At 34.3% G+C, this 20,003-nt stretch overlaps 1 protein-coding gene across 19 annotated transcripts in view; it reads left to right on the top strand.

Moving 5' to 3' along the window:
* Positions 1 to 6,708: 6,708 nt before the first annotated feature.
* Positions 6,709 to 20,003, top strand: part of dlg1a (discs large MAGUK scaffold protein 1a) — a 220,569-nt gene continuing 207,274 nt past the window's right edge. For 18 of the 19 annotated variants that reach the window (XR_012407163.1, XR_012407164.1, XR_012407165.1 and 15 more), the window contains exons 1-3: positions 6,709 to 7,295; positions 7,461 to 7,592; positions 9,953 to 10,128. Coding sequence is in view for 15 of the 19 variants with exons in the window: in XM_005165898.6 (XP_005165955.2) it covers positions 7,277 to 7,295; positions 7,461 to 7,592; positions 9,953 to 10,128 (327 nt within the window). In the remaining 4 variants the exon portion in view is untranslated. 19 annotated transcript variants of the gene reach the window in all.

A 20,003-nucleotide genomic window follows, 5' to 3' on the forward strand; every position in this document is an offset into this window, starting at 1 on the left:
ACAGTTTCTACAGGATAAATGATGACAACCGAGCTGAATGTTTGTTGAAATCGAATCAGATACATCCAGAGGTCAGAAGACTTCCTCTAATGGGAATGGATGGCTGGACATTATGTTATTGGCTGAGTGCAGTCTTGCAGATTTGACACTTTTTCTGATAACAATTTTATGCTTGTACAAGGTGAGACGAGAAATGTGATGACAATAATCTCTTGGCATACTTAGAATAGGATCATTAGTGTTGTGTATGATTAATTGCGTTTGGGAAGCCAAAAACCAAATGAGCCTGACTATAATACAATGATTCAGGTGGAGATGATAATCCCTATTTACTTTATTCCAGTCAGCAGTTCTCAATCAGCAGGCCTCATCTGATATTTATACAGTTTCTCCAGTGCAGACTGAGCCTTAATGGTAAATTCTCTGGAGATACTGTGTACTAAGACAATTTGAGCAATTCCAGCTGCAGTGTTGAAGCGATTCCCCTTTGAGATTCTCTGCTTTACCCTGTCCTCTTTTATATAGGATCAGCCTTTTTCAAAATTCTCATTTAAAGTTTTTTTTTGAAAATACTGTGCTTAATAATGTATGCAACTTGTGAATTATGCTTTAAAGCTCCTTTTCTCCTGTTAGATTAAGTTCAAATCATTTTGTAATTTTGTTGTGATTAATAATATTTTTGAACAATATATATATATATTTATTAATTATTCCAGCCAAACTGAAAGAAGTAGGACTTTCTTCAGAAGAAAATATCAAAGTAGATTTTTGCTAACATTACCTAGAAGTATTGTTAAAATAATTAAAATTTTAAATGATTTCATCAAAGCCCTATATAGGGTTTGGGAAGATTACACGGTAAGCAAGCAATCAGTTCTCCTACTGTGTGGTGTGTTGGATACAGGACAAATAGGCTAATTTTGACAAGAACAAAATTATATGGCAAACGTAGCTGTGTATTTGGTGGCCATTCTTTGCATAAATTTACATTTTTGACCAAATTCATCCACTTTTGAAGTCAGTATGAAATATACACTCGGTTATCACTAAAGCCCTACTTTGTTGTACATTATTAGCATTGTTAGCATGAGTGTGTCCAAAATCTGACTAATGAGTTGCTTCTGCATGCAAATGCCACCATCAGTCACATCCTGATAGGGAATAAGTTTGGTGCCTATAAGTTTCAAACACTACCCTTGTTTCCAGGAGCTGATCTGAGCCTAAAAGTTGTGCTGCACCTGCCAGTCATTAAAGGAACGCTGCACTTTTTTCAAAAGTGTATAATCAGTTGAATTTTACCATTATTGAATCCTTTTAGCTGACAATTTTAGCTTAGCTTAGCATAAATCACATTGAATTGGATTGAATTATTAGCATCTCACTCAAAAAGAGTTTCAATAATTGTTTTGTTCTAAGCCTGACACTTCTGAAGTTATTGAGTGAAACTGACAGAAAACGAAAAGTTTAAATTTTCTAGGTCTATATGACTGAAAACTATTCTCTAATTCTGTTAATGTTGTACCATGATATTACACACGTTGTAAAAAAAAATGCTGTAAAAATTTACACTATTACTGGCAATTTTGGTAGCAGATTCACTTTAAATTAACAATTACATTGTGCTGTAGTTTTGTACACTGTAAAACCCAAAAGTCAACTTTATCAAATTAAATTAATGTTAACTCCATTTAATGAAAGTTAATTCTCCTCATTTGAAAATATTTTTGAACTGAGTGTTGAAAGTGATGAGTTAATTAAATACCCAATTATTTTAACTAATATTAAGTAAGTTCACAATACTATAGATTACTTTTTTAATTGAAATGAATTGTAGCAATCGGTTTCCTGAAACGGTTCGAGTTGCCCTAACTTATTGGGTTTTACAGTACTCAGTTAATTTGAGTTCTCTTTTCTTTACTGTGCTCAAATAGCTTCATTTACTCAAATGTATTAAGTTCACTGTACTCTTTAGGATTTGTTTTTGAACTTTTAAATGGTTTTTCGTCAAATGGTTTGAGTTACCTTAACTTTTTGGGTTTCACATTGTAGTAGAGTGCACTTTTAAATTTTACAGTATTACTGACAAACAAAATTGCCAGTAATACTGTACATTTTACAGCATGTTTTGCAGTGCAGATAACTGGTGGTGCTAGTAATGCCTCATTCACACTAGCAGCGACTTTGTAGCTGCTCGTCTCTCTGGGTGGCGACATGCTGCAAACGTAGGATTTTGTAGGTCTATACAGCACGAATACAACCAGCCTCTGAGCGAGCTGAGAGAGAATCATGTGAGCTTTGCTGAAGCTCTTCATTTGCATAAAGTTGAACTTTGTAGCATCGCTTGACACGCCCACCTGGTCGCCAACAGTTGCAGTGGCTCATATAGACAAATGTTGTCAGAAGTTGCTCAAGTAGCATGGCGCCACTGCGAGTCGCTCATAGTGTGCATAAGACTTGGGCTTGATTCTGGGGACTATTTAATGTGTGGCATAATATCATTGTGCCTGCTGCAGCCATGGTACAGCAACAAAGTTCTTTAATTATTAAGCCATAATACGAGTATAGTTAGTCATATGAGCCTAAAAAATGTCAACTTTTCCATCTGTCTTAATACACAATGTACCTAGTGAATATTCCAGCCTTAAATCAAAAAATTATCCAAACTCTTTGGTCATTTTTGAGTAAGATGCTAACGTTCTATCCAATTTAATGATTTATGCAAAGCTAAGCTAAAAGTGCTTCCACAAGGAAATTAGCTGAATGGATTAAAAACTGGAACTGGAACAAATCGCCAACTTATCCAACATGTTTTACACAACAGATGCCCTGCCAGCTGTAACCCAACACTGGGAAACACCCATACACTCTTGAATTCACACACACTACAGTCAATTTAGCTTATTCAATTCACCTATACTCGCATGTCTTTGGACTGTGGGGGAAACCGGAGCACCGGGAAGAAACCCACACCAACACGGGGAGAATATGCAAACTCCACACAGAAATGTCAACTGACCCAGCCGGGGCTTAAACAAGCAACCTTCTTGCTGTGATGCCCAACACTTCAGTTGTAAAATGTGGATTTTTATTTATTTCCCAAAAAAAGTGTAGTGTTTCTTTAAAACTATTTTGCCTTTTTTTGTTGAGTGTACATCACAATATTAATTTAAAAATCAGTAAACAGACTATGTGTGTGGTTTGTATTCTAATATCTGAATCTGATACACATCCTTGGTTCATTTCCAGTCATTTAAAATGCTCTTCATTATTGGCCAGCCCATGTGATGTGTATGCTCTATTAAGCCCCCTTGTTTCGATATCAAGGGATAGAAGTGCTCAGGTCCGGTTACAGACACGCATTCCATGTCAAGGCTCTTCACTTACAGGCCTCCAAAGAAAGCAATGGGTGTGTGCAACTGTAATTATACATAGCCACTGAAGGATGGAAGCTTTATTTATTTAAAGCTACACAGAAGTAAGTTTCTGTATATAACTGAAAAATAAAGATACATATGCATATTACAGAGGTGAAATGGGGTCTACAATAGTCAGTGGTGATATTATCAACTTTAATGTCAAACAGTCTGGGTCATTTATAAGGAATTGTGTGAAAAACAGGTTGAGATTTTGCATAGAATTTGTATAGTAAGAATGCATTCACTAAGCATATCCAGACAATAAAAGCAGTCAAGACCAGGCTTGTCAAACTGTGTGGGCGGCAGAAGTATCTATCAAAATTGTGGAAATACCGCTCAGACATGGTATTCATTCGGCTTTGAATTTGTACACATTTTTTATCAATGGGACATTGTAAATCTGTGAATATTTACTGCTTGTACGGCCATTCATACCATAGTTTCTTTGTGTCTGCAATGCTCTAGAAAATAACTCTACTGGGCGTTTTTAAAAAGACACCACTGTTTTATGTGTGTGTGTATGTGTATGTGTGTGTGTGTGTGTCTGTGTGTGTGTGTGTGTGTGTGTGTGTGTTTGTGTGTGTGTGTGTGTGTGTGTGTGTGTGTGTGTGTGTGTGTGTGTGTGTGTGTGGCAGACTTCACCCCACCCAAACTGTGGCAATGTGACAGCACCCTGTGACTCGACATCCACCCTTCACAAGATTCAAATGACAAAAGCCATTTCAAACATCAAAACAACTAACAAAAGCTGGAGCGAATAGACACACTTTGTGTTTGCTTGTAACAGTGTGCCATTGATAGGATGACACTGGATTTATCACCATTTATGAAACAAAATCTTTTTTTTTCAGAACTAAATGATTAAACTAATTTGCATTAAACACTGAATAAATATTTAACCACATACAGTAATAGTGAATAAATGAGAGCATACAATGAGACAAGTACAGTTATGCAACATGTGAACATAATATTTTAATAAAATATTGTTTTTCATGGAGTCACTATAAATTTTAGTTTTTAGTCTTTTTAGTTTTTGTCTAATCATGTCTCAAATCATAGAAACATAATTTACTGATGAAATGAAACGCTCATTTGCAAATCTCATATATATCGGCCTGTTATTGTAATTATAAACTCATGTTTTTAAAACTATTCATATCCAAGCTATGTCGTTATGTAAATGTTTATTAGACAAATGAATATTGTTTATTATTATAGTCTATATAAATGTATATTATTAAACATTATATAAATGTTTATTATTTTATTATACTTATATGTTTATTATTGTTTATTATTATCCTTGCATATCTTATAATTTATTTAATAAGGGTCGATTTTAGATAAAACTTTATAAGCTATAAAAATTGTATCTATGTAAAATATGTTTTTGATCTATGTGATGCCTTATGTGAATAACATTTATGGGAAAAAAATTATATATACAGTTCAAGTTTATACATACAAGTATATACAGTTGAAAAATTATTAGCCCCCATGAATTATTAGACCCCCTGTTATTTTTTCTATAACAGAGAAAAAAAAGAGAAAAAAAATTCAGCACATTTCTAAACATAATAGTTTTAATAACTAATTTCTAATAACTGATGTATTTTATCTTTGCCATGATGACAGTAAATAATATTTGACTAGATATTTTTTAAGACACTTCTATACAGCTTAAAGTGACATTTAAAGGCTTAACTATAGGTTAATTAGGTTAACTAGGCAGGTTAGGGTACTTAGGCAAGTTATTGAATAGCGATGATTTGTTCTGAAAACTATCAAAAAAAATTTATAATAATAATTTTGTCCATAAAAGGGTGTTTAAAAGATTTAATACTGCTTTTATTCTAGCCGACATAAAACAAATAAGACTTTTTCCAGAAGAAAAAATATTATCAGACATACTGTGAAAATTCCCTTGGCCTGTTAAACATCATTTGGGTTAGGGTTAGGGGGTTAGGGTTAGGTTAGGGTAAGCATTTATAAAATAATAGAAAAAGGGGCGCTAATAATTCTGACTGTATAAAATATTTTGAATATATGCTAATTGTATCTGTAAAATATTTAACCACATGATAGTGAATAAATGAGACCATATAATGTGACCAAGTAAAGTTTACAACAAGTGAATATGAAACTATTATTTTGTATGGTGCACGCGGTGTGGACTTTGCATGCTCTATGTTGGTGTGGGTTTCCTGTAGGTGCTCCGGTTTGCCCCACATATCCAAAGACACGCGTTATAGGTGAAGTTTGTAGGCTAAATTGTCCATAGTGTATGTGTGTGAATGAGAGTATATGGTTGTTTCCCAGTGATGGGTTGCAGCTGGAAGAGTACCAGCTGCCTAAAACATATACTGGATAAGTTGGCAGTTTATTAAAATGAAGGAATGATTATTTTGCACAGAGTCACTACAAAATTTAGTTAGTCTATTTTTTTAAAGTTTAATCATCGGCTCAAATCATAAATGCAATTTACTAATGTGTAATAAGTCATGAAAGGAAATGCTTATTTGCAAATGACATATGCACTCTATCGGCATGTAAGAGTAATCATTATTGTTATATCAAAACCATGTCTTTATGTAAATGCTTATTACACAGCTTGCGCACATTGTTTATTTAATGTGTGTCAATAAAAAAAATTGATTTGATTTTACTGGCTACATAAAAAAAATCTATAGTAAAATATGATTTTGGTCTATAGGATAGGCTCTCAGCAATTTATGAGAAAAACATGCAATATAAAGTTTGCAAGGACATATTTAATATTATATTTCTGCATTGGCCAATCTCAGTACAGGCAATCAGTAAGTAAAGCAGGATTTTGATCATTCCAGCTGGTAATTCAGGACACTTCAAACCTCAATCACAGCCATTTTCATTTGCAGAAACACGCTAATGGATTATGATGAGGATTGATGTGATCTCACGTAAATTATTTTTCCCACAATGTTGTAAACACTAAAAGAATCATAAATAAATAAGCTAAGCTAAGTTATATACAAAATAAAGTTTTTGCTTAAAAAGACACAAATGAAGATAAGAATAAAGATACAGCACACAATATAGTCTACATTTCCTCCATACTGTGAACAAGACTGATGTTCTGCGGTCCTTACCTAGTTTCTTTAGATTTAATTACTCAAAGTGAAGATAAATGTAATAAAGTCCTCCACTGTCTCGCGGCGGCTGAGTGAAGAAACCTGAGCGCCCATTCCTCTGAGCGCAGAGGGAAGGCAGTAGATCAGTAGATCATGTGATCCCTTTGCATATCAAGGTCGCCATTTTGCAGGAAAGTTTGGGAATTTCGGACACTAGAAAGAAAGAGGAAGTGTAGCGCCGAAGAAGTTTGGATTACGGACGTGTGCGGATCCAGGACTTCAGTCAGGAGGGAACGGGACAGATGTTCGGAGAGTCTGCGAGTCAACTTTACTTCCTCTTCAAAAGGGACTATTAGTTCCAACACTTTTTCCATTGCAACACATCGGAAGGATTTGTTTCCCCAAATCTTTGTAATGCACATCGCGATTCTGTGATTTGCTTCATTCATTTGTCTGCGGAAAGTTTGTGAAAGTGCAGAGTTGTTTGAAAGTTCCTTGAAAGGTCCTGCTCCATCTGACCTGTTATGAATGAAGAGATCGTTTATAGTTTTCATCAGACTGTCGGATTGTTTATATCGAGCTTTCACTCTCGCATGTCAGATTGACCCGGTCAGCGATCACCGGTGATTGTGGGTCACTGCGAAATCAAAGCGACTCGACCGAAAGTGAAAGTGATCCGTCATTCTTCCCAATGCTTGACGCCAGTCGCTTCATTTAGTTTAGGGGTTTAATCTTTGAATCTTCATCATGCCTGTGAGACAGAAAGGTGAGGTTTATTTATAAACTGTATAGCCTTTTAATATTATCTAGTCAATATTTTATCCTTAAGTTCTAGTACTTTATTTTCTAAATATATAGTCTACTTTAATAGCCTATTTGTATTATTTGTTATGCACATGTTTCTCAGCAGTCTTTATAATGATATTTTCAGATGCTCAGCGGGCACTGCAGCTTTTGGAGGAATACCAAACTAAACTCAGTCAGACTGGAGATCCTCATCTCAGACTGTCAATCGAGAGGGTCATAAACATATTTAAGAGTACACTTTTCCAGGCTCTTGTAGGTAAGTTACACTGCCAGTGTTTTCCTTGAGGTTTCTTTGCATTTCTTTTGTTCGGCTTGAAATGGTGGAACAGGTTTTACTTCACTGTTTTGTTTTGTGCTTGACAAGTTCAGTGGTATTACAGCAGTGTTTTTCTTTTCTAACTTTATTAGTGTTGTAGGCAAACATTATGTTAAAGCTGGATGATTTTCTGTACAAATTACAGACTACTTTTATATAGACAGTTTTGAAAAGTCAGAATTTTATAAATCAGTAAAATGTTACTCATTGCATTTTTAAATTATGGCGTCCATATTTCCATTACCTACATATGCATTTTCTTTTCATTGCAAGCATTTTTTTTTAAAATAATCAAATACCTATCAAATTAATCAAAAGTGCAGAAGTTTATTATGTTTTCAGGTCATATTTGTAGCAATTAGCACATTAGCATATCATTTTATGAAGGATCACGTGACACTGAGGATGATCCTGAAAATTCAGCTTTAACACAAGGATTGTTTATATTTTAATAATTGATTAAAATTTGTGATGTGTGCTTATTTGCATCCAAAATTAAAGTTTGTTTTGACATAGTTAATTGGGTGTACTGTGTATATTTATTTTACATATATAAATACAAACCAGCGTAAAATAATATAATATTTTTTACAAATAGGCTTAGTTAATAAAACACCTATCAAATTGATCAAAAGAGCAGAATTTATAATATTTTCAGGTCATGTTTGCAGCAAATTAGCATATGGAATGATTTGTGAGGGATCATGTGACACTGAGGATGATGCTGAGAATTCAGCTTTTAAGCACAAGAATAATTTATATTTTAATTAGTGCTGGGCAAAAATGAATTGTAATTAATCACATCCAAAATAAAAGTTTGTTCTGAAAGGTTAGTGTGTACCTTGTATATATTTATTTTGCATATATAAAACAGACATGCATGCATATATAAAACAAATTTTTTTAACACTATTTTTAATACATATTTACATGGAACTGTTATTTGACATTGAATATTATTTCACAATGTTATTAGTTTTATTGTATTTTCAAATACACAACTATTTGACAATTAAATGTCAATAAAAACGTATGCAGTATTTGCAAAGCTTAGATTAGAAAAGGAAATCAATTTAAGAAAGGTGTCTTGGCTTGTATTTGCTGGGAATGTGGGAATGCAGTTTAAAGTATGTAGAATAGGCCTACATTTTTTGTGCTCGGTCATTCAAAGTATTTTTTTTCTTTAGATTTTGTCAGCTTGGGAATATCCTTTGAATTTCACTTTTAAGCTGGCTCATTTGAAAGTTTAAGTAATTAAGATAAAATGGAAGAGGAAATTATTTGTTATAAGCATTTTGCTGTTTAAAAAAGAAAGAAACGTCTAGAAATAGATGTGAAAAATAACTTGGAATGTTTTGTATATTTGTTTTCTACTGCCTGCCCTAGTGTTAATACGGAGGGATCTCTCCTTTAGGGGATGCCAACTTTTTCAGCAGTGCTGGTTCTGAAATAATACATTGTTCACATTGGGATTTTTAAAAAGTCTGTTAAAGAATAAAAGCCATAAACTAAACCAAGTACAAGAGAAACATAAACAAACAATTATTTGTAAAGTGTCTGTTTAATGAGATTAGCTGAAATTCCATGCAGTAATTTTGATAAGACTATTAATGTAAAGTAGTATTTATATATTTATATAATAGTGTGAAATATGCATCTATCTTAGCATACTTTGCTTACCATCACAATTTTTTATACAGCATCACAAGGAATAACATGAGGAATAATAGTGTGACTGTAATTTTATTTATTATTATTATTATTTTTAGAAATACGTTGTTTTTGATCCTGTAATGAGTTTATTGCAGTTGTAAAATGGTTAAAGCAACATGACTTTTCCTTTTGTAATTTATAGCATCTTTTTATTCTACCACTAATATAATAACTTGACTATTTTAGGACTAGTGATGTACCACAATTTGATCTTGCATAAATTTATATTTACCTGAATCCCCCTCTCACAATTTTTTTTTTACATACTTAGAGTATTTGTCATAAGGAGTATTTCTGTTTCAGGGTGTTATTATTGTCTATCGGGGTGTTTTAATTAATTATTGGCTATAATGACTCAAGTGCCTTTGAAAACCAAAAATAAAGTTATTTTGTGAAAACATAAACTTAAACAGAGTCTTACTCTACTGCACACAGAAACCCTTAGTGTTTTATAGCATGTCACCTGCTATGTGTGTGTGAAGGGACATTATGTGCAGCACGGCCAATTTTGATTGCTAGTAATGTAAAGAAGATGAGTGTAATTTGCATTTTCAAATAAATCTCATGCGACCTGATAATTCTTTCAGACATCCAGGAATATTATGAAGTGAGCCTTCAGGATACTGAGGATAAACCCATAGAGGATTCAAGCCTTAAAAGCAGAGAGTCATTTCCTCCTGTTAATGAATGGAATCTCAGTGTCCCTCCCAGCACTACTGGACCAACAGAACCGGTGCCCATCAATCTTCCTCAAACAGAAGAGGTAAGCACACTCTCAAAATCGCTTCTTTGCTGTCTGCGGTACATTAACATGATGATGATGATGTTGTTGTTGTTGCTATTGACTGTAGAATAAAGGCTGAAGTTTGCGATGCTGACTCACGAAAATATGACCTCTCATTTTTTTGTGTAAGCATTTGGTATTCGTTCAATGATTCGATCAGAAATGCTGATTCATTCCCAAACAAAACCACAAAAATGTTTTGCTTCTAGAAACACATTGGTTGATGCTTATTTGGGTTTCTGTGACAATTTTCAATAACAGCTTAAGATAACTAGCAATGTCTGATATGTATTTAGTATTTTTATTATTATTATTATGGGTGACGCAGTGGCGCAGTTGGTAGTGCTGTCGCCTCACAGCAAGAAGATTGCTGGTTTGAGCCTCGGCTGGGTCAGTTGGAGTTTGCTTGTTCTCCCTGCGTTCGCGTGGGTTTCCTCCTGGTGCTCCGTTTTCTCCCACAGTCCAAAGACATGCGGTATAGGTGGATTGGGTAGGCTAGATTGTCCATAGTGTATGAGTGTGTATGGATGTTTCCAAGAGATGGGTTGCAGCTGGAAGGGCATCTGCTGTGTAAAAGATGTGCTGGATAAGTTGGCGGTTCATTCTGCTGTGGCGACCCCGGATTAATAAAGGCACTAAGCTGCAAAGAAAATGAATTAATGAATGAATATAAGTAATCGAAATCTCTGAGTAAATTAACTGTTGTAATTATTTATTCATATACTTTTAATGAACTATCCATTAAGTTGGGGTTGTTATAGTGGTGCTATAGAAAATCAGTCAGTGTCACTGTTTTGTCTTAATGAGATGTTCAAGAGTCAGAGTTATGATTCATCTCTGTTGAACATACTAGAACATCTAGTACTTGTTAGACTTGTGCTTAAAAGGGAATGGAGAATGAGAAGATCTCTAAATAAAGAGCAGGGTGCTCAGTCTGTGACTTTTTGAACGGAATGACAGGAGAGCAGATATTTTGGACTTACCTTGTTATTTAATAATCCTAATTTCTCATTTAAATTGAATAAAGTCTGGTCATGCATTTTTCATTTAAACGGTTGCTCGCATTCTAGAGAGTGGGTAGATTTTCCTTCTGTTGGGACCGAATGTAATCCGCCACACTGAGGAGAGAAAACAATTTAACAGTGCACAACACTGTCATTTCTACCATTTTAAATTCTCAAGTAATTCAGTGGTGTTTGAATCGAGATGAATTTCACATCTCCACTGGTATTTGGTATTTGTGGTGTTTTAGTATTTCCTTCAGAACTTTTAAGAAATTGCAATTGAGTCTTCTCTTAATAAATACCTTAGGATTGGGAATATGGTATGTTGGTTGATTTTAACGTGCTATTCATCTAAAAATACATATTAATACTCCCGTCAAACATTATGAAAATATTATTTTAAATCAGTTACTCTGTGTTTGTTACTTTGTTTTAAAGGCAAATTTGTGGGAACATTTGTTGGATTAAATTAAATAAAAAAATGGCTGCTTTAAGCATTGCTAAAATGGTCTGTAAATATTGGCAAAGTCGCGTATTAACATGTCTCCATAGTAACTCGTATAATCATATCAACATGACAGGATGTGCGAAATGCAACTTTTATTAAAAGATCTGTTCAGTTTTCTGTGATCATCAATAATCATCAAATGTGATTAATGAGTTTTACAAGTTTAAAACATTTTTAAAATAGTGAATATTAATGAGTTGCAGCAAATTTTTATTTTATTTTATTTTTTTACCGTCTTTACTGACACAGCCGCATGTCAGTACAATTATAAAAGAAGACGCTTCAATTCCGTTTTATAGTCGTTAAATCAGGTTTATTTTGTATATTAACATAACGGATATCAATAAAGCAGTGGATATTAACCTGTATTTTGTCACATTTGCCATGCAAAAACAGTGCAAAGTTACACGTGCGCTGTGTGTGTGTGTCTGCGTGTTTGCGTGAACTTTGTAACAACATTGCGTTTGACTAAACGTTGCAACTCTTCAACAAATACATTAAATAATCATTGGGAAAGTTCTTACTGCAGTACTTCTCACAAACGTTACATGAGATCTGCTTTCTTCATGTCTGTCACTGTGCTGTTTATCTGACGCAACCGAGGGGAGATTGAGGCACACTCAGGCATGTTGGCACACAGGCATGTTGGAATGGTGGGTGGGTACAACTAGTATTAAAGGCACAGGCAACAAAAACAGCTGTGTGTAGAGCAGAAAATTCAATATTCCAAAAGGTATAAAATATAATTTGACGGATGTTTTAGCTGAAACTTTACAGACACATTCTGGAGACACAAAAGACTTATCTTAAATCTTGAAAAAGGGGTAAAATAGATGCTCTTTATTACTTAATACATGGTGGCCAGGACAGGAACGCACACTTGTGCATTTTATTTTGGTGATTTTTGTGACTTTGCTGACTTTTATATTATATTCCCTCACATTACCCCTTCCACTAAACATAACCTTTAATGAAAATGTGACCAATTGTGAACTTTAAAAACAGTTTAATTTGTCTACATTTGTAATACATATGTAATACCAGTGTCATTGCGCACATTTGTTTCTTTATCAAACACAAACGCACACACTAAAATTCAGAATATGTAACATCTATTGGTAATTACAACAGCAATTATAGTACATTTTTAAGGTTTTCTTAATTGAATACTTTTATTATAAATTGTAATTTTTAGAAGTTCAACTTCAGTCATTATTTGCTTCCCCTCAAGTTGTCCTAACCTGTTTGAATTACTTTTGTCTGCTGAACAACACAAAGCACAACTGAAAGATCATTGGAAAGCAAACTGTTTCTGTTTTTATCAGTCACTTATTAAAATGTAACATTTTACATGTACCAATGAATGGCATATCACCAACAAAACCTTAAAATAATCTCTTTTTTTATGGAGCTCTATGTCTCTGCTACAAAATAGTATATATTTTATGGCATTTATTTTTTAACTTTCTGTAAAAGTTCATTTAAGGCTTAATCGAAAATGTATTCATATTAATTTACATTCCAGAATAACACAATTAGTAACAAAATTGATTAGTAGCAGAAATCAATTTCTGTTTTTTACATCACATTTATCATGATATCTGTGTGTGTGCATGGTGTTGAACATTTGTTAAACATTTAATGATTTTTAGATTTCATAACAAACGTAAAGTCCACTGGCTGATACTGAACCGGCAGGGCAGAGGCGTTTGAACGCACGCGCTTTCCCACACACTGACGTGCACTTGGAGCGCTCGCGTCCAGAGGTGAGAGGAGCACATTATGCAGCTCGCTCTCCCCATGGTGCTCCTATCAACTCTCAACGCGCGTCAATATGAGTGCAGGCGTCCTCCTCCTCAGCATCCCCGACACACTGCCGCTGTAAGCAGCCATGAGGTGATGTGGACTTCTCTGAGTATATGGAAGCGTACGCTGTTTGCTCAACTGAGAATAAGTTCATGTCGCGCAGTCAATGCATTCATGCATATGCATTGGCACATTTTAGCGACAGGATTAGAGCAGCTTGGATGAGATGCTGAGAGGTCGCGCTCTGAAGAATGGACTGTTTATGTATCGTTAGCACAAAGGTAAGATCTTATGCCCTCATGTGTCTCTATGCTGTCTGTTTGGAGCAATTTAATGTACTGTACATTATGATGAGCAGATGAAAAACTTTAAGAATCAATGATTGAAGAACTATGGCTAGACATTTTAGTTACCTGTTTGTTAGACATGATATATCAATTCTTTTGTATAGATTTTTATTTTATTTTATTATGCTTAATAGTATATTATGTGTATCATCCATTTGAGTGTAGCTTTTCTTTATTATTGTATGTTTATGAACTAATTGATGGATAAATATAGGTATTAAATGTATTTATTGTTGTGGTAGGTCATAGTGAAAAGATGTTTTCAAAAATGTTTGGAATTACTCTCAAATATGACTTGCTGCTTGTTCAAGCTACTTATTTAACATGAGTCAACATAGTTTTCGAGATTTGTTTTGGGACAGCTCAATTGTTTTATGTTCAAGCCACTTACATTTGTAAAAACAATTAAGTTAACAACTGATTTGTGTTGGGACAACGAGAAGGAATTGTGTGGAACCCACCATTTTTACTGTGAGTTGGTCATATTGATGACAGAAAGATTGATAGATATAGGTTTATAGTTGGTTGGGTTTTATTGTTATGTGAATGTATAGAAATATGTTTACTTGTTGATGGATATCTATTAAATGTATTTAGAAGTAGATGTAGGTAGGTCATATTTTTAAAAGATGTAATCAAAAATGTTTAAAACTGCTTTCAAAAATTATTTTTGCTACTTGTTCAAACTACTCATTTAAAACGAGCTGGATCAACACAATTTTTCAAATTTTCACATCCGCTGTGTAATAACTTGCTGGATAAGTTGGCAGTTCATTCCGCTGTGGCGGAACTGAATTAATAAAGGGACTAATTGTTTTTAGTTCTATCCACATAAATGTGTAAAAACAGTGTAGTTGGTCATATTGATGAAGATGACAGACAGATTGATAGGTTTATAGTTTGTTGGGTTTTATTGTCATGTGACTGAACAGCTGAAATATGCTTACTAATTGATGAGTAATGAGTAATTGATGTACTGTAGGTAGATCATATTTTTAAAAGATGTATTCAAAAATGTTTAAAACTGCTTTCAAAAATATTTTTTGCTGCTTGTTCAAACAACTCATTTAAAAAGAGCTTTATTAACAGAATTCTTGAGTTTTTTGGGACAAATTTATTGTTTTAGGTTCAATCTACTTAAGTTTGTAAAAATAATTAAGTTAACTTAATCTGTGTTGGGACAACATGAAGGAATTTTGTGGAACCTATTTTTTTTACAGTGAGTTGGGCGTATTGATGAAGATGAAAAACAGATAGGGCCCTTCATCTTTAACAAATAAGTGGGTACGGTAGCCTTTAAAACTCCCAATTAGAAAAGTAATTCAATTCTTAAATAAATTTGTCCATCCTAATTTTGAGTATAAAGAACTATATGTTAAATCTAGCTGTCTATCTACAAAGATGGAAAATTTCTAACCCACTTATAACAATTATTAGCTAAAAGTTGATCCCACTGTGCTATGTGCACTAATTAGCCTGTTATTTAGTTAGTAATTGAGACCGGATATAAGGGTTTCTTTTAAAGCTTAATTGTGAGAGACTTTTAAATATGTAGGGAATATACAGTAGGCGAGCATTACACAACTGCCTTTTTAGAACTAAAATAACTCCCATAAGTTTTAAGGACTTGAAAAGGGATTTTAAGAGCAGTTGATATGTGTTGTATAAAAAAAGCAATCACCACCAGATATCTGTCACAACTTTCACAGATTTATGAGGTTCACAGTTTTTGCCATCAGCCCTCTCTCATATTTAGACAAATGGCATCCAGGTTGGAGAGAGAGTCAGAATTCATCTTGAGTGATTATTTAAAAGGAGAAAGTACTTGGGGGATAAAGTCTTGAGTGGATTGGGGATTTATTTTGGCTGCACATCTAAAAGAATCAAATCAGCAGAAGCTTCCTGGCAATGTGAAATGGAAATGGAACTAAATTATGAATTCTGTAACACTTGTTATTATTGACATTGGTGGTTTTAAAGCGAATTGTAGCCAGCAATTTGTAGCTCATGCTCCTAATTTACATGAGACAGAATGAGATTCAGTGCCCTGGAATATGTGCAACAACAACATACGTTTGTTAGAAATACATTTTCAATGACATCTAGATTGCGAACAACCAGACGCCGTTCATTCTGCTGACAGTGACTTTTAGATGTAAACATAGGCTGCAAGCTTTCCTGTCATAGCTCAAAAAACTGCAACAATCAAATGCTTTCCAAACTGCAGTGTGTACATGTTTACGCACGCTCATCTGTTCACATATCAACTGGTGAACTAATAGGCTACATTGTAAGTTACAATGCATTGACATAATGGTAAAGAATGAGTCTTTCAGCATTATTATGTAAAAGCAATGCAAACACCACATCCTTTTGCTTGAGTACTTGACAAAAAATGAAAACATATCCTCCTGAGAACCAAAGAAAATGCTTTTCTTTTTTTCTGTGATTTCCTACATCCTTTGGGTAAAAAAAAACTACAATATAGAGTTACAGTTTACATTTTGTTTTTATTTTTAATTTTACAGCATGTCCATTGTAGTGGACCATAGGACCATTTTAGTTTAAAATGGCCGCCAAACTCGGACAACAAAACTGTACAGGATATGGCTCTACAGAGATATTAATCCAATATTAATGTAACAAAAATCAAGCAAAAGCCATTTTTACCTTTTGTATTGAAATTCCTGAATTGGTTTAGTCTGAAAGAGAACCGAACTCAAAAAGAAAACAAAAAACAAAAGAGAAGTGATGTTAATTTGAAACAAATTTAACATAAAAGCAATTTCAAACTGATTGTCAATCTCTAATTTTCTCTAATTGTCTGATTGTCATACTCTAAATCAGAGTCTCCCTCAACTATCTTATAAAGAATACTCTGTGCTTCAGTCCTGCTTCCTACAACATGCAATCATTAATTACATTTAAGATAGTCCTGGTGTCCACTACAGTGGACATTTAAAAAAGCATGCAATTTTGAAACACAAACAAGTTAACAAATTTGAAAGCTAAATGTATTGTTCCTGACACTTTAATAAACAAATATATATGGAATAATAATATAAAAAATAAACATTTAAAAAGCTAAATTTTACATACCTCTCTCCTTCCCATAAATTGTGCTTGTTTGTATGTCAGCCATTTTGGATGCAGTGTAAGTGGTTCGTAGCATGCCAGCCAATAAAATTACATATAACTAAAAAAAACAGGATGTCCTCTGAACAGTACAACAGGACTTGACAGAGTAGCTCAAAACATTCAAAGAAAATTCATGAAAACGCAATGTCCACTATAGAGGACACAAATCAATGGGCAGGGTCTCAGGAGGATATGACATCTTTCTCAACCACATTTCTGGAGGATGACCAGCTCTGCACATTTTCCATGTCCCCTTAACCAAACACACCTGATTCAGATCATCAGCTCATTAGCAGAAACTGAAAGACCTGTAATGGGTGTGATAGACAAAGGAGACATCCAGAACATGCAGTGTTGGTGGTCCTTCAGGAATGTGGTTGAGAAACACAGATCTATATGACTACATATACTTCAAAGTTGGAAAAGGTCTGGTTTTGAACTTTGTTACAGCCTGTTCGCACATTTATTGGCTATAAAAACAATTAATACATAAGGATGTTTCAAAGAAAATTTGCAAATCTAGATATTTATTGATCGAAATTTGTAACTCTCAAAACAAGTTTTACTCAAAACTAGTGTAAGGCTTAGATGAGGGTCATTATTCAGGCGTAATTTAAGCTGCTGTAAAACAAAAAACTTTGTTTAAAAACAGAAGCTGTAGTTTTCATAATTTTACTGTTCAAATAGAAACTAAAATAAATTTCCCAAATTTTACAGTAAACTCACATTAATTTATTGTGTCAATACACCACTGTTTTGAAGACACATTCTACACATCAACACATTGTACCTTTTTTACAGAGATAGACACACATCCAAAGGCAGGTGGTGATAAGACAAACGCATATTGGACCAACGGTCATCATAAACAGCTTATCCAAAAGCAGAGAAACATACAGGAGATACTCATGCAGTTTACACCATTACCAACACAATCAATGGTAAAGGAAATGAAGCTAAAGTAATGCTGTAAACATGAAAGTGTAGTGTCATGCAGCGAACTTTGGGAAAGCTAACAGTAATTCACATAAAGTTAAAGTCAGAATTATTAGCCTCCCATAATTATTATTAGCCCCCCATTATTAGAATTTTTTTTCTTTTTTAAATATTTCCCAATGGAAGTTTAACAGAGTAAGGAAATTTTCACAGTATGTCTGACAATATTTTTTCTTCTGGAGAAGGTTATAATTCTGACTTCAGCTGTATATAGCTATTAAGAAAACCTTCTGCTAACCAACTTGCAGATTTCACTATAGCATTTCTTTTACTGCAAATTACAGGCTTTATTTATATTTCTTTCTGTCCTTCCCTAGCAAAGATGTCTACTTATTTATATAAACAACATTTAAAAGACAAAGCTTACCATTTCAGTTTGTCACTAATGTGTGTCACAGTGGAGCTGTCATTTAATGACATTCCGGTAAGAACACCCTGAATAAATACGAGCGCCCTTGACTGAGTGAAATTTTTGAAGCTGTTTCTGTCATTCAGTACAAATTATGATCACTCATCACCTTAACTGAATGCTGAAGTGCTTTAAAAACCCATCTGGAAGCACCACAATAGCATAGCACAATCATAATATCCCATTTTTTCCTCTCTTACCAGAAATGATTTAATGGGCTAAAAGTGTGTTTAAGCACACACCTGCACCAAAGCGTCCCCCAATTCAACAGTTAACGCAGATTTGCAAGTGAAGAGGACGTTTGCTGAGCACAGAGCACTTGCAATGTCTGAACACTTGCACTTGAAATATGCTAAAACGATGGTTATATAATCCTTGCTGCTTCAGAGATGTGTTTTTCCCCCTACTTGAAGTGTGTTATATTTGTCTGTAGTGGCAAAAGCACAACATCTGTGCTGCTGCAAATGCACATCTATGACCAGCCGTCCACCTGAGGGGAAATCGCCTAGGGGTCTCCTTTAAACTCTTACATGCTTGAATCTCCATAGACCTTCCTGTGTCTCTTTTGACCAATGAAAACTGCTTCATCTCTAGCCTTACCAAGGAAGTTGTGACTCAAAATTTGTGATTTTGACCATTTTGCATAGTCTTGATTATCGCAGGAGTTCTATTCACGTAAAATCCTGACATTTACAATCCACTGCTTGGTCTTGCGGTTTTTAACAAGAATGTCATAGTTTTCTGTGTAAGTGTTTTTTAGCTTGGATTTTAGTCTCCACCTTTTATTGGTTTGCTTTTTGCTGAGTGGTTTGCCCTTTACAAGAGCCTTTCTTTGAAGAACATAATAAGCATGGTTTGCAGTGAGGGGCGCACTGTCAGTTTCACATGACCGGTGGATGTGACTGAATGTACAATGTGTTTTCAATGCTCCTGATTTCATCCTGTGAAAGATACAGTAAATTAGCCTTCTTTTTTCAGGTTTTGTAAGTTCATATTACTTAAGGGGTGATAATAAAGGCCAGTGGAACATGTCTAGACACCACTCTATTGGAGCTTTCATTGGCCGACTATTTCCAACTATAGAAATACTGTTACAGGCATGTAAAGCTATCAGACACATTGGACTCTATCATACACCTGGCGCAATAAGGTGCAAGATGTGTTTCGCGCTATTTGTTGCTATTTTCAGACCAACGCAACCGCAAGTTTCATGTTTTGCGCCACGTTGTTTAAATGGAAAATCCTTTCGCACCACTTTGTAAACTCGAGTGTGCCGATCTATAAAGGAGGTGTGTTAAGGCGCATTGTTGATGGTTGCTATTTCGAGGAACTGAAATAGACCGTACATACATACATACATACATACACACATACATTATATATATATATATATATATATATTAGCGCTGTCAAAATTAACGCGTTAACGCATGCGATTAATTTTAAATAATTAACGCATTAAAAAAAAAGCACAATTAACGCAGTTGCCGTTTTTTTTTTTACTTCCTGTTGTGGTGGACGTGTGTTCAACATGCAATAAATGTGGATAAGACCAAGGAAGCACTTTTTGAAGGCAAGTTCCAGTATAAAACAATTAGTCGCATCCCCAGGCTCTCCAAAGTGTCATGCAATTTCGGGTGTTTTAT

The sequence above is a fragment of the Danio rerio genome, chromosome 6 (genome assembly GCF_049306965.1).
Source record: "Danio rerio strain Tuebingen ecotype United States chromosome 6, GRCz12tu, whole genome shotgun sequence".
NCBI classification, from domain to species: Eukaryota; Metazoa; Chordata; class Actinopteri; order Cypriniformes; family Danionidae; genus Danio; species Danio rerio.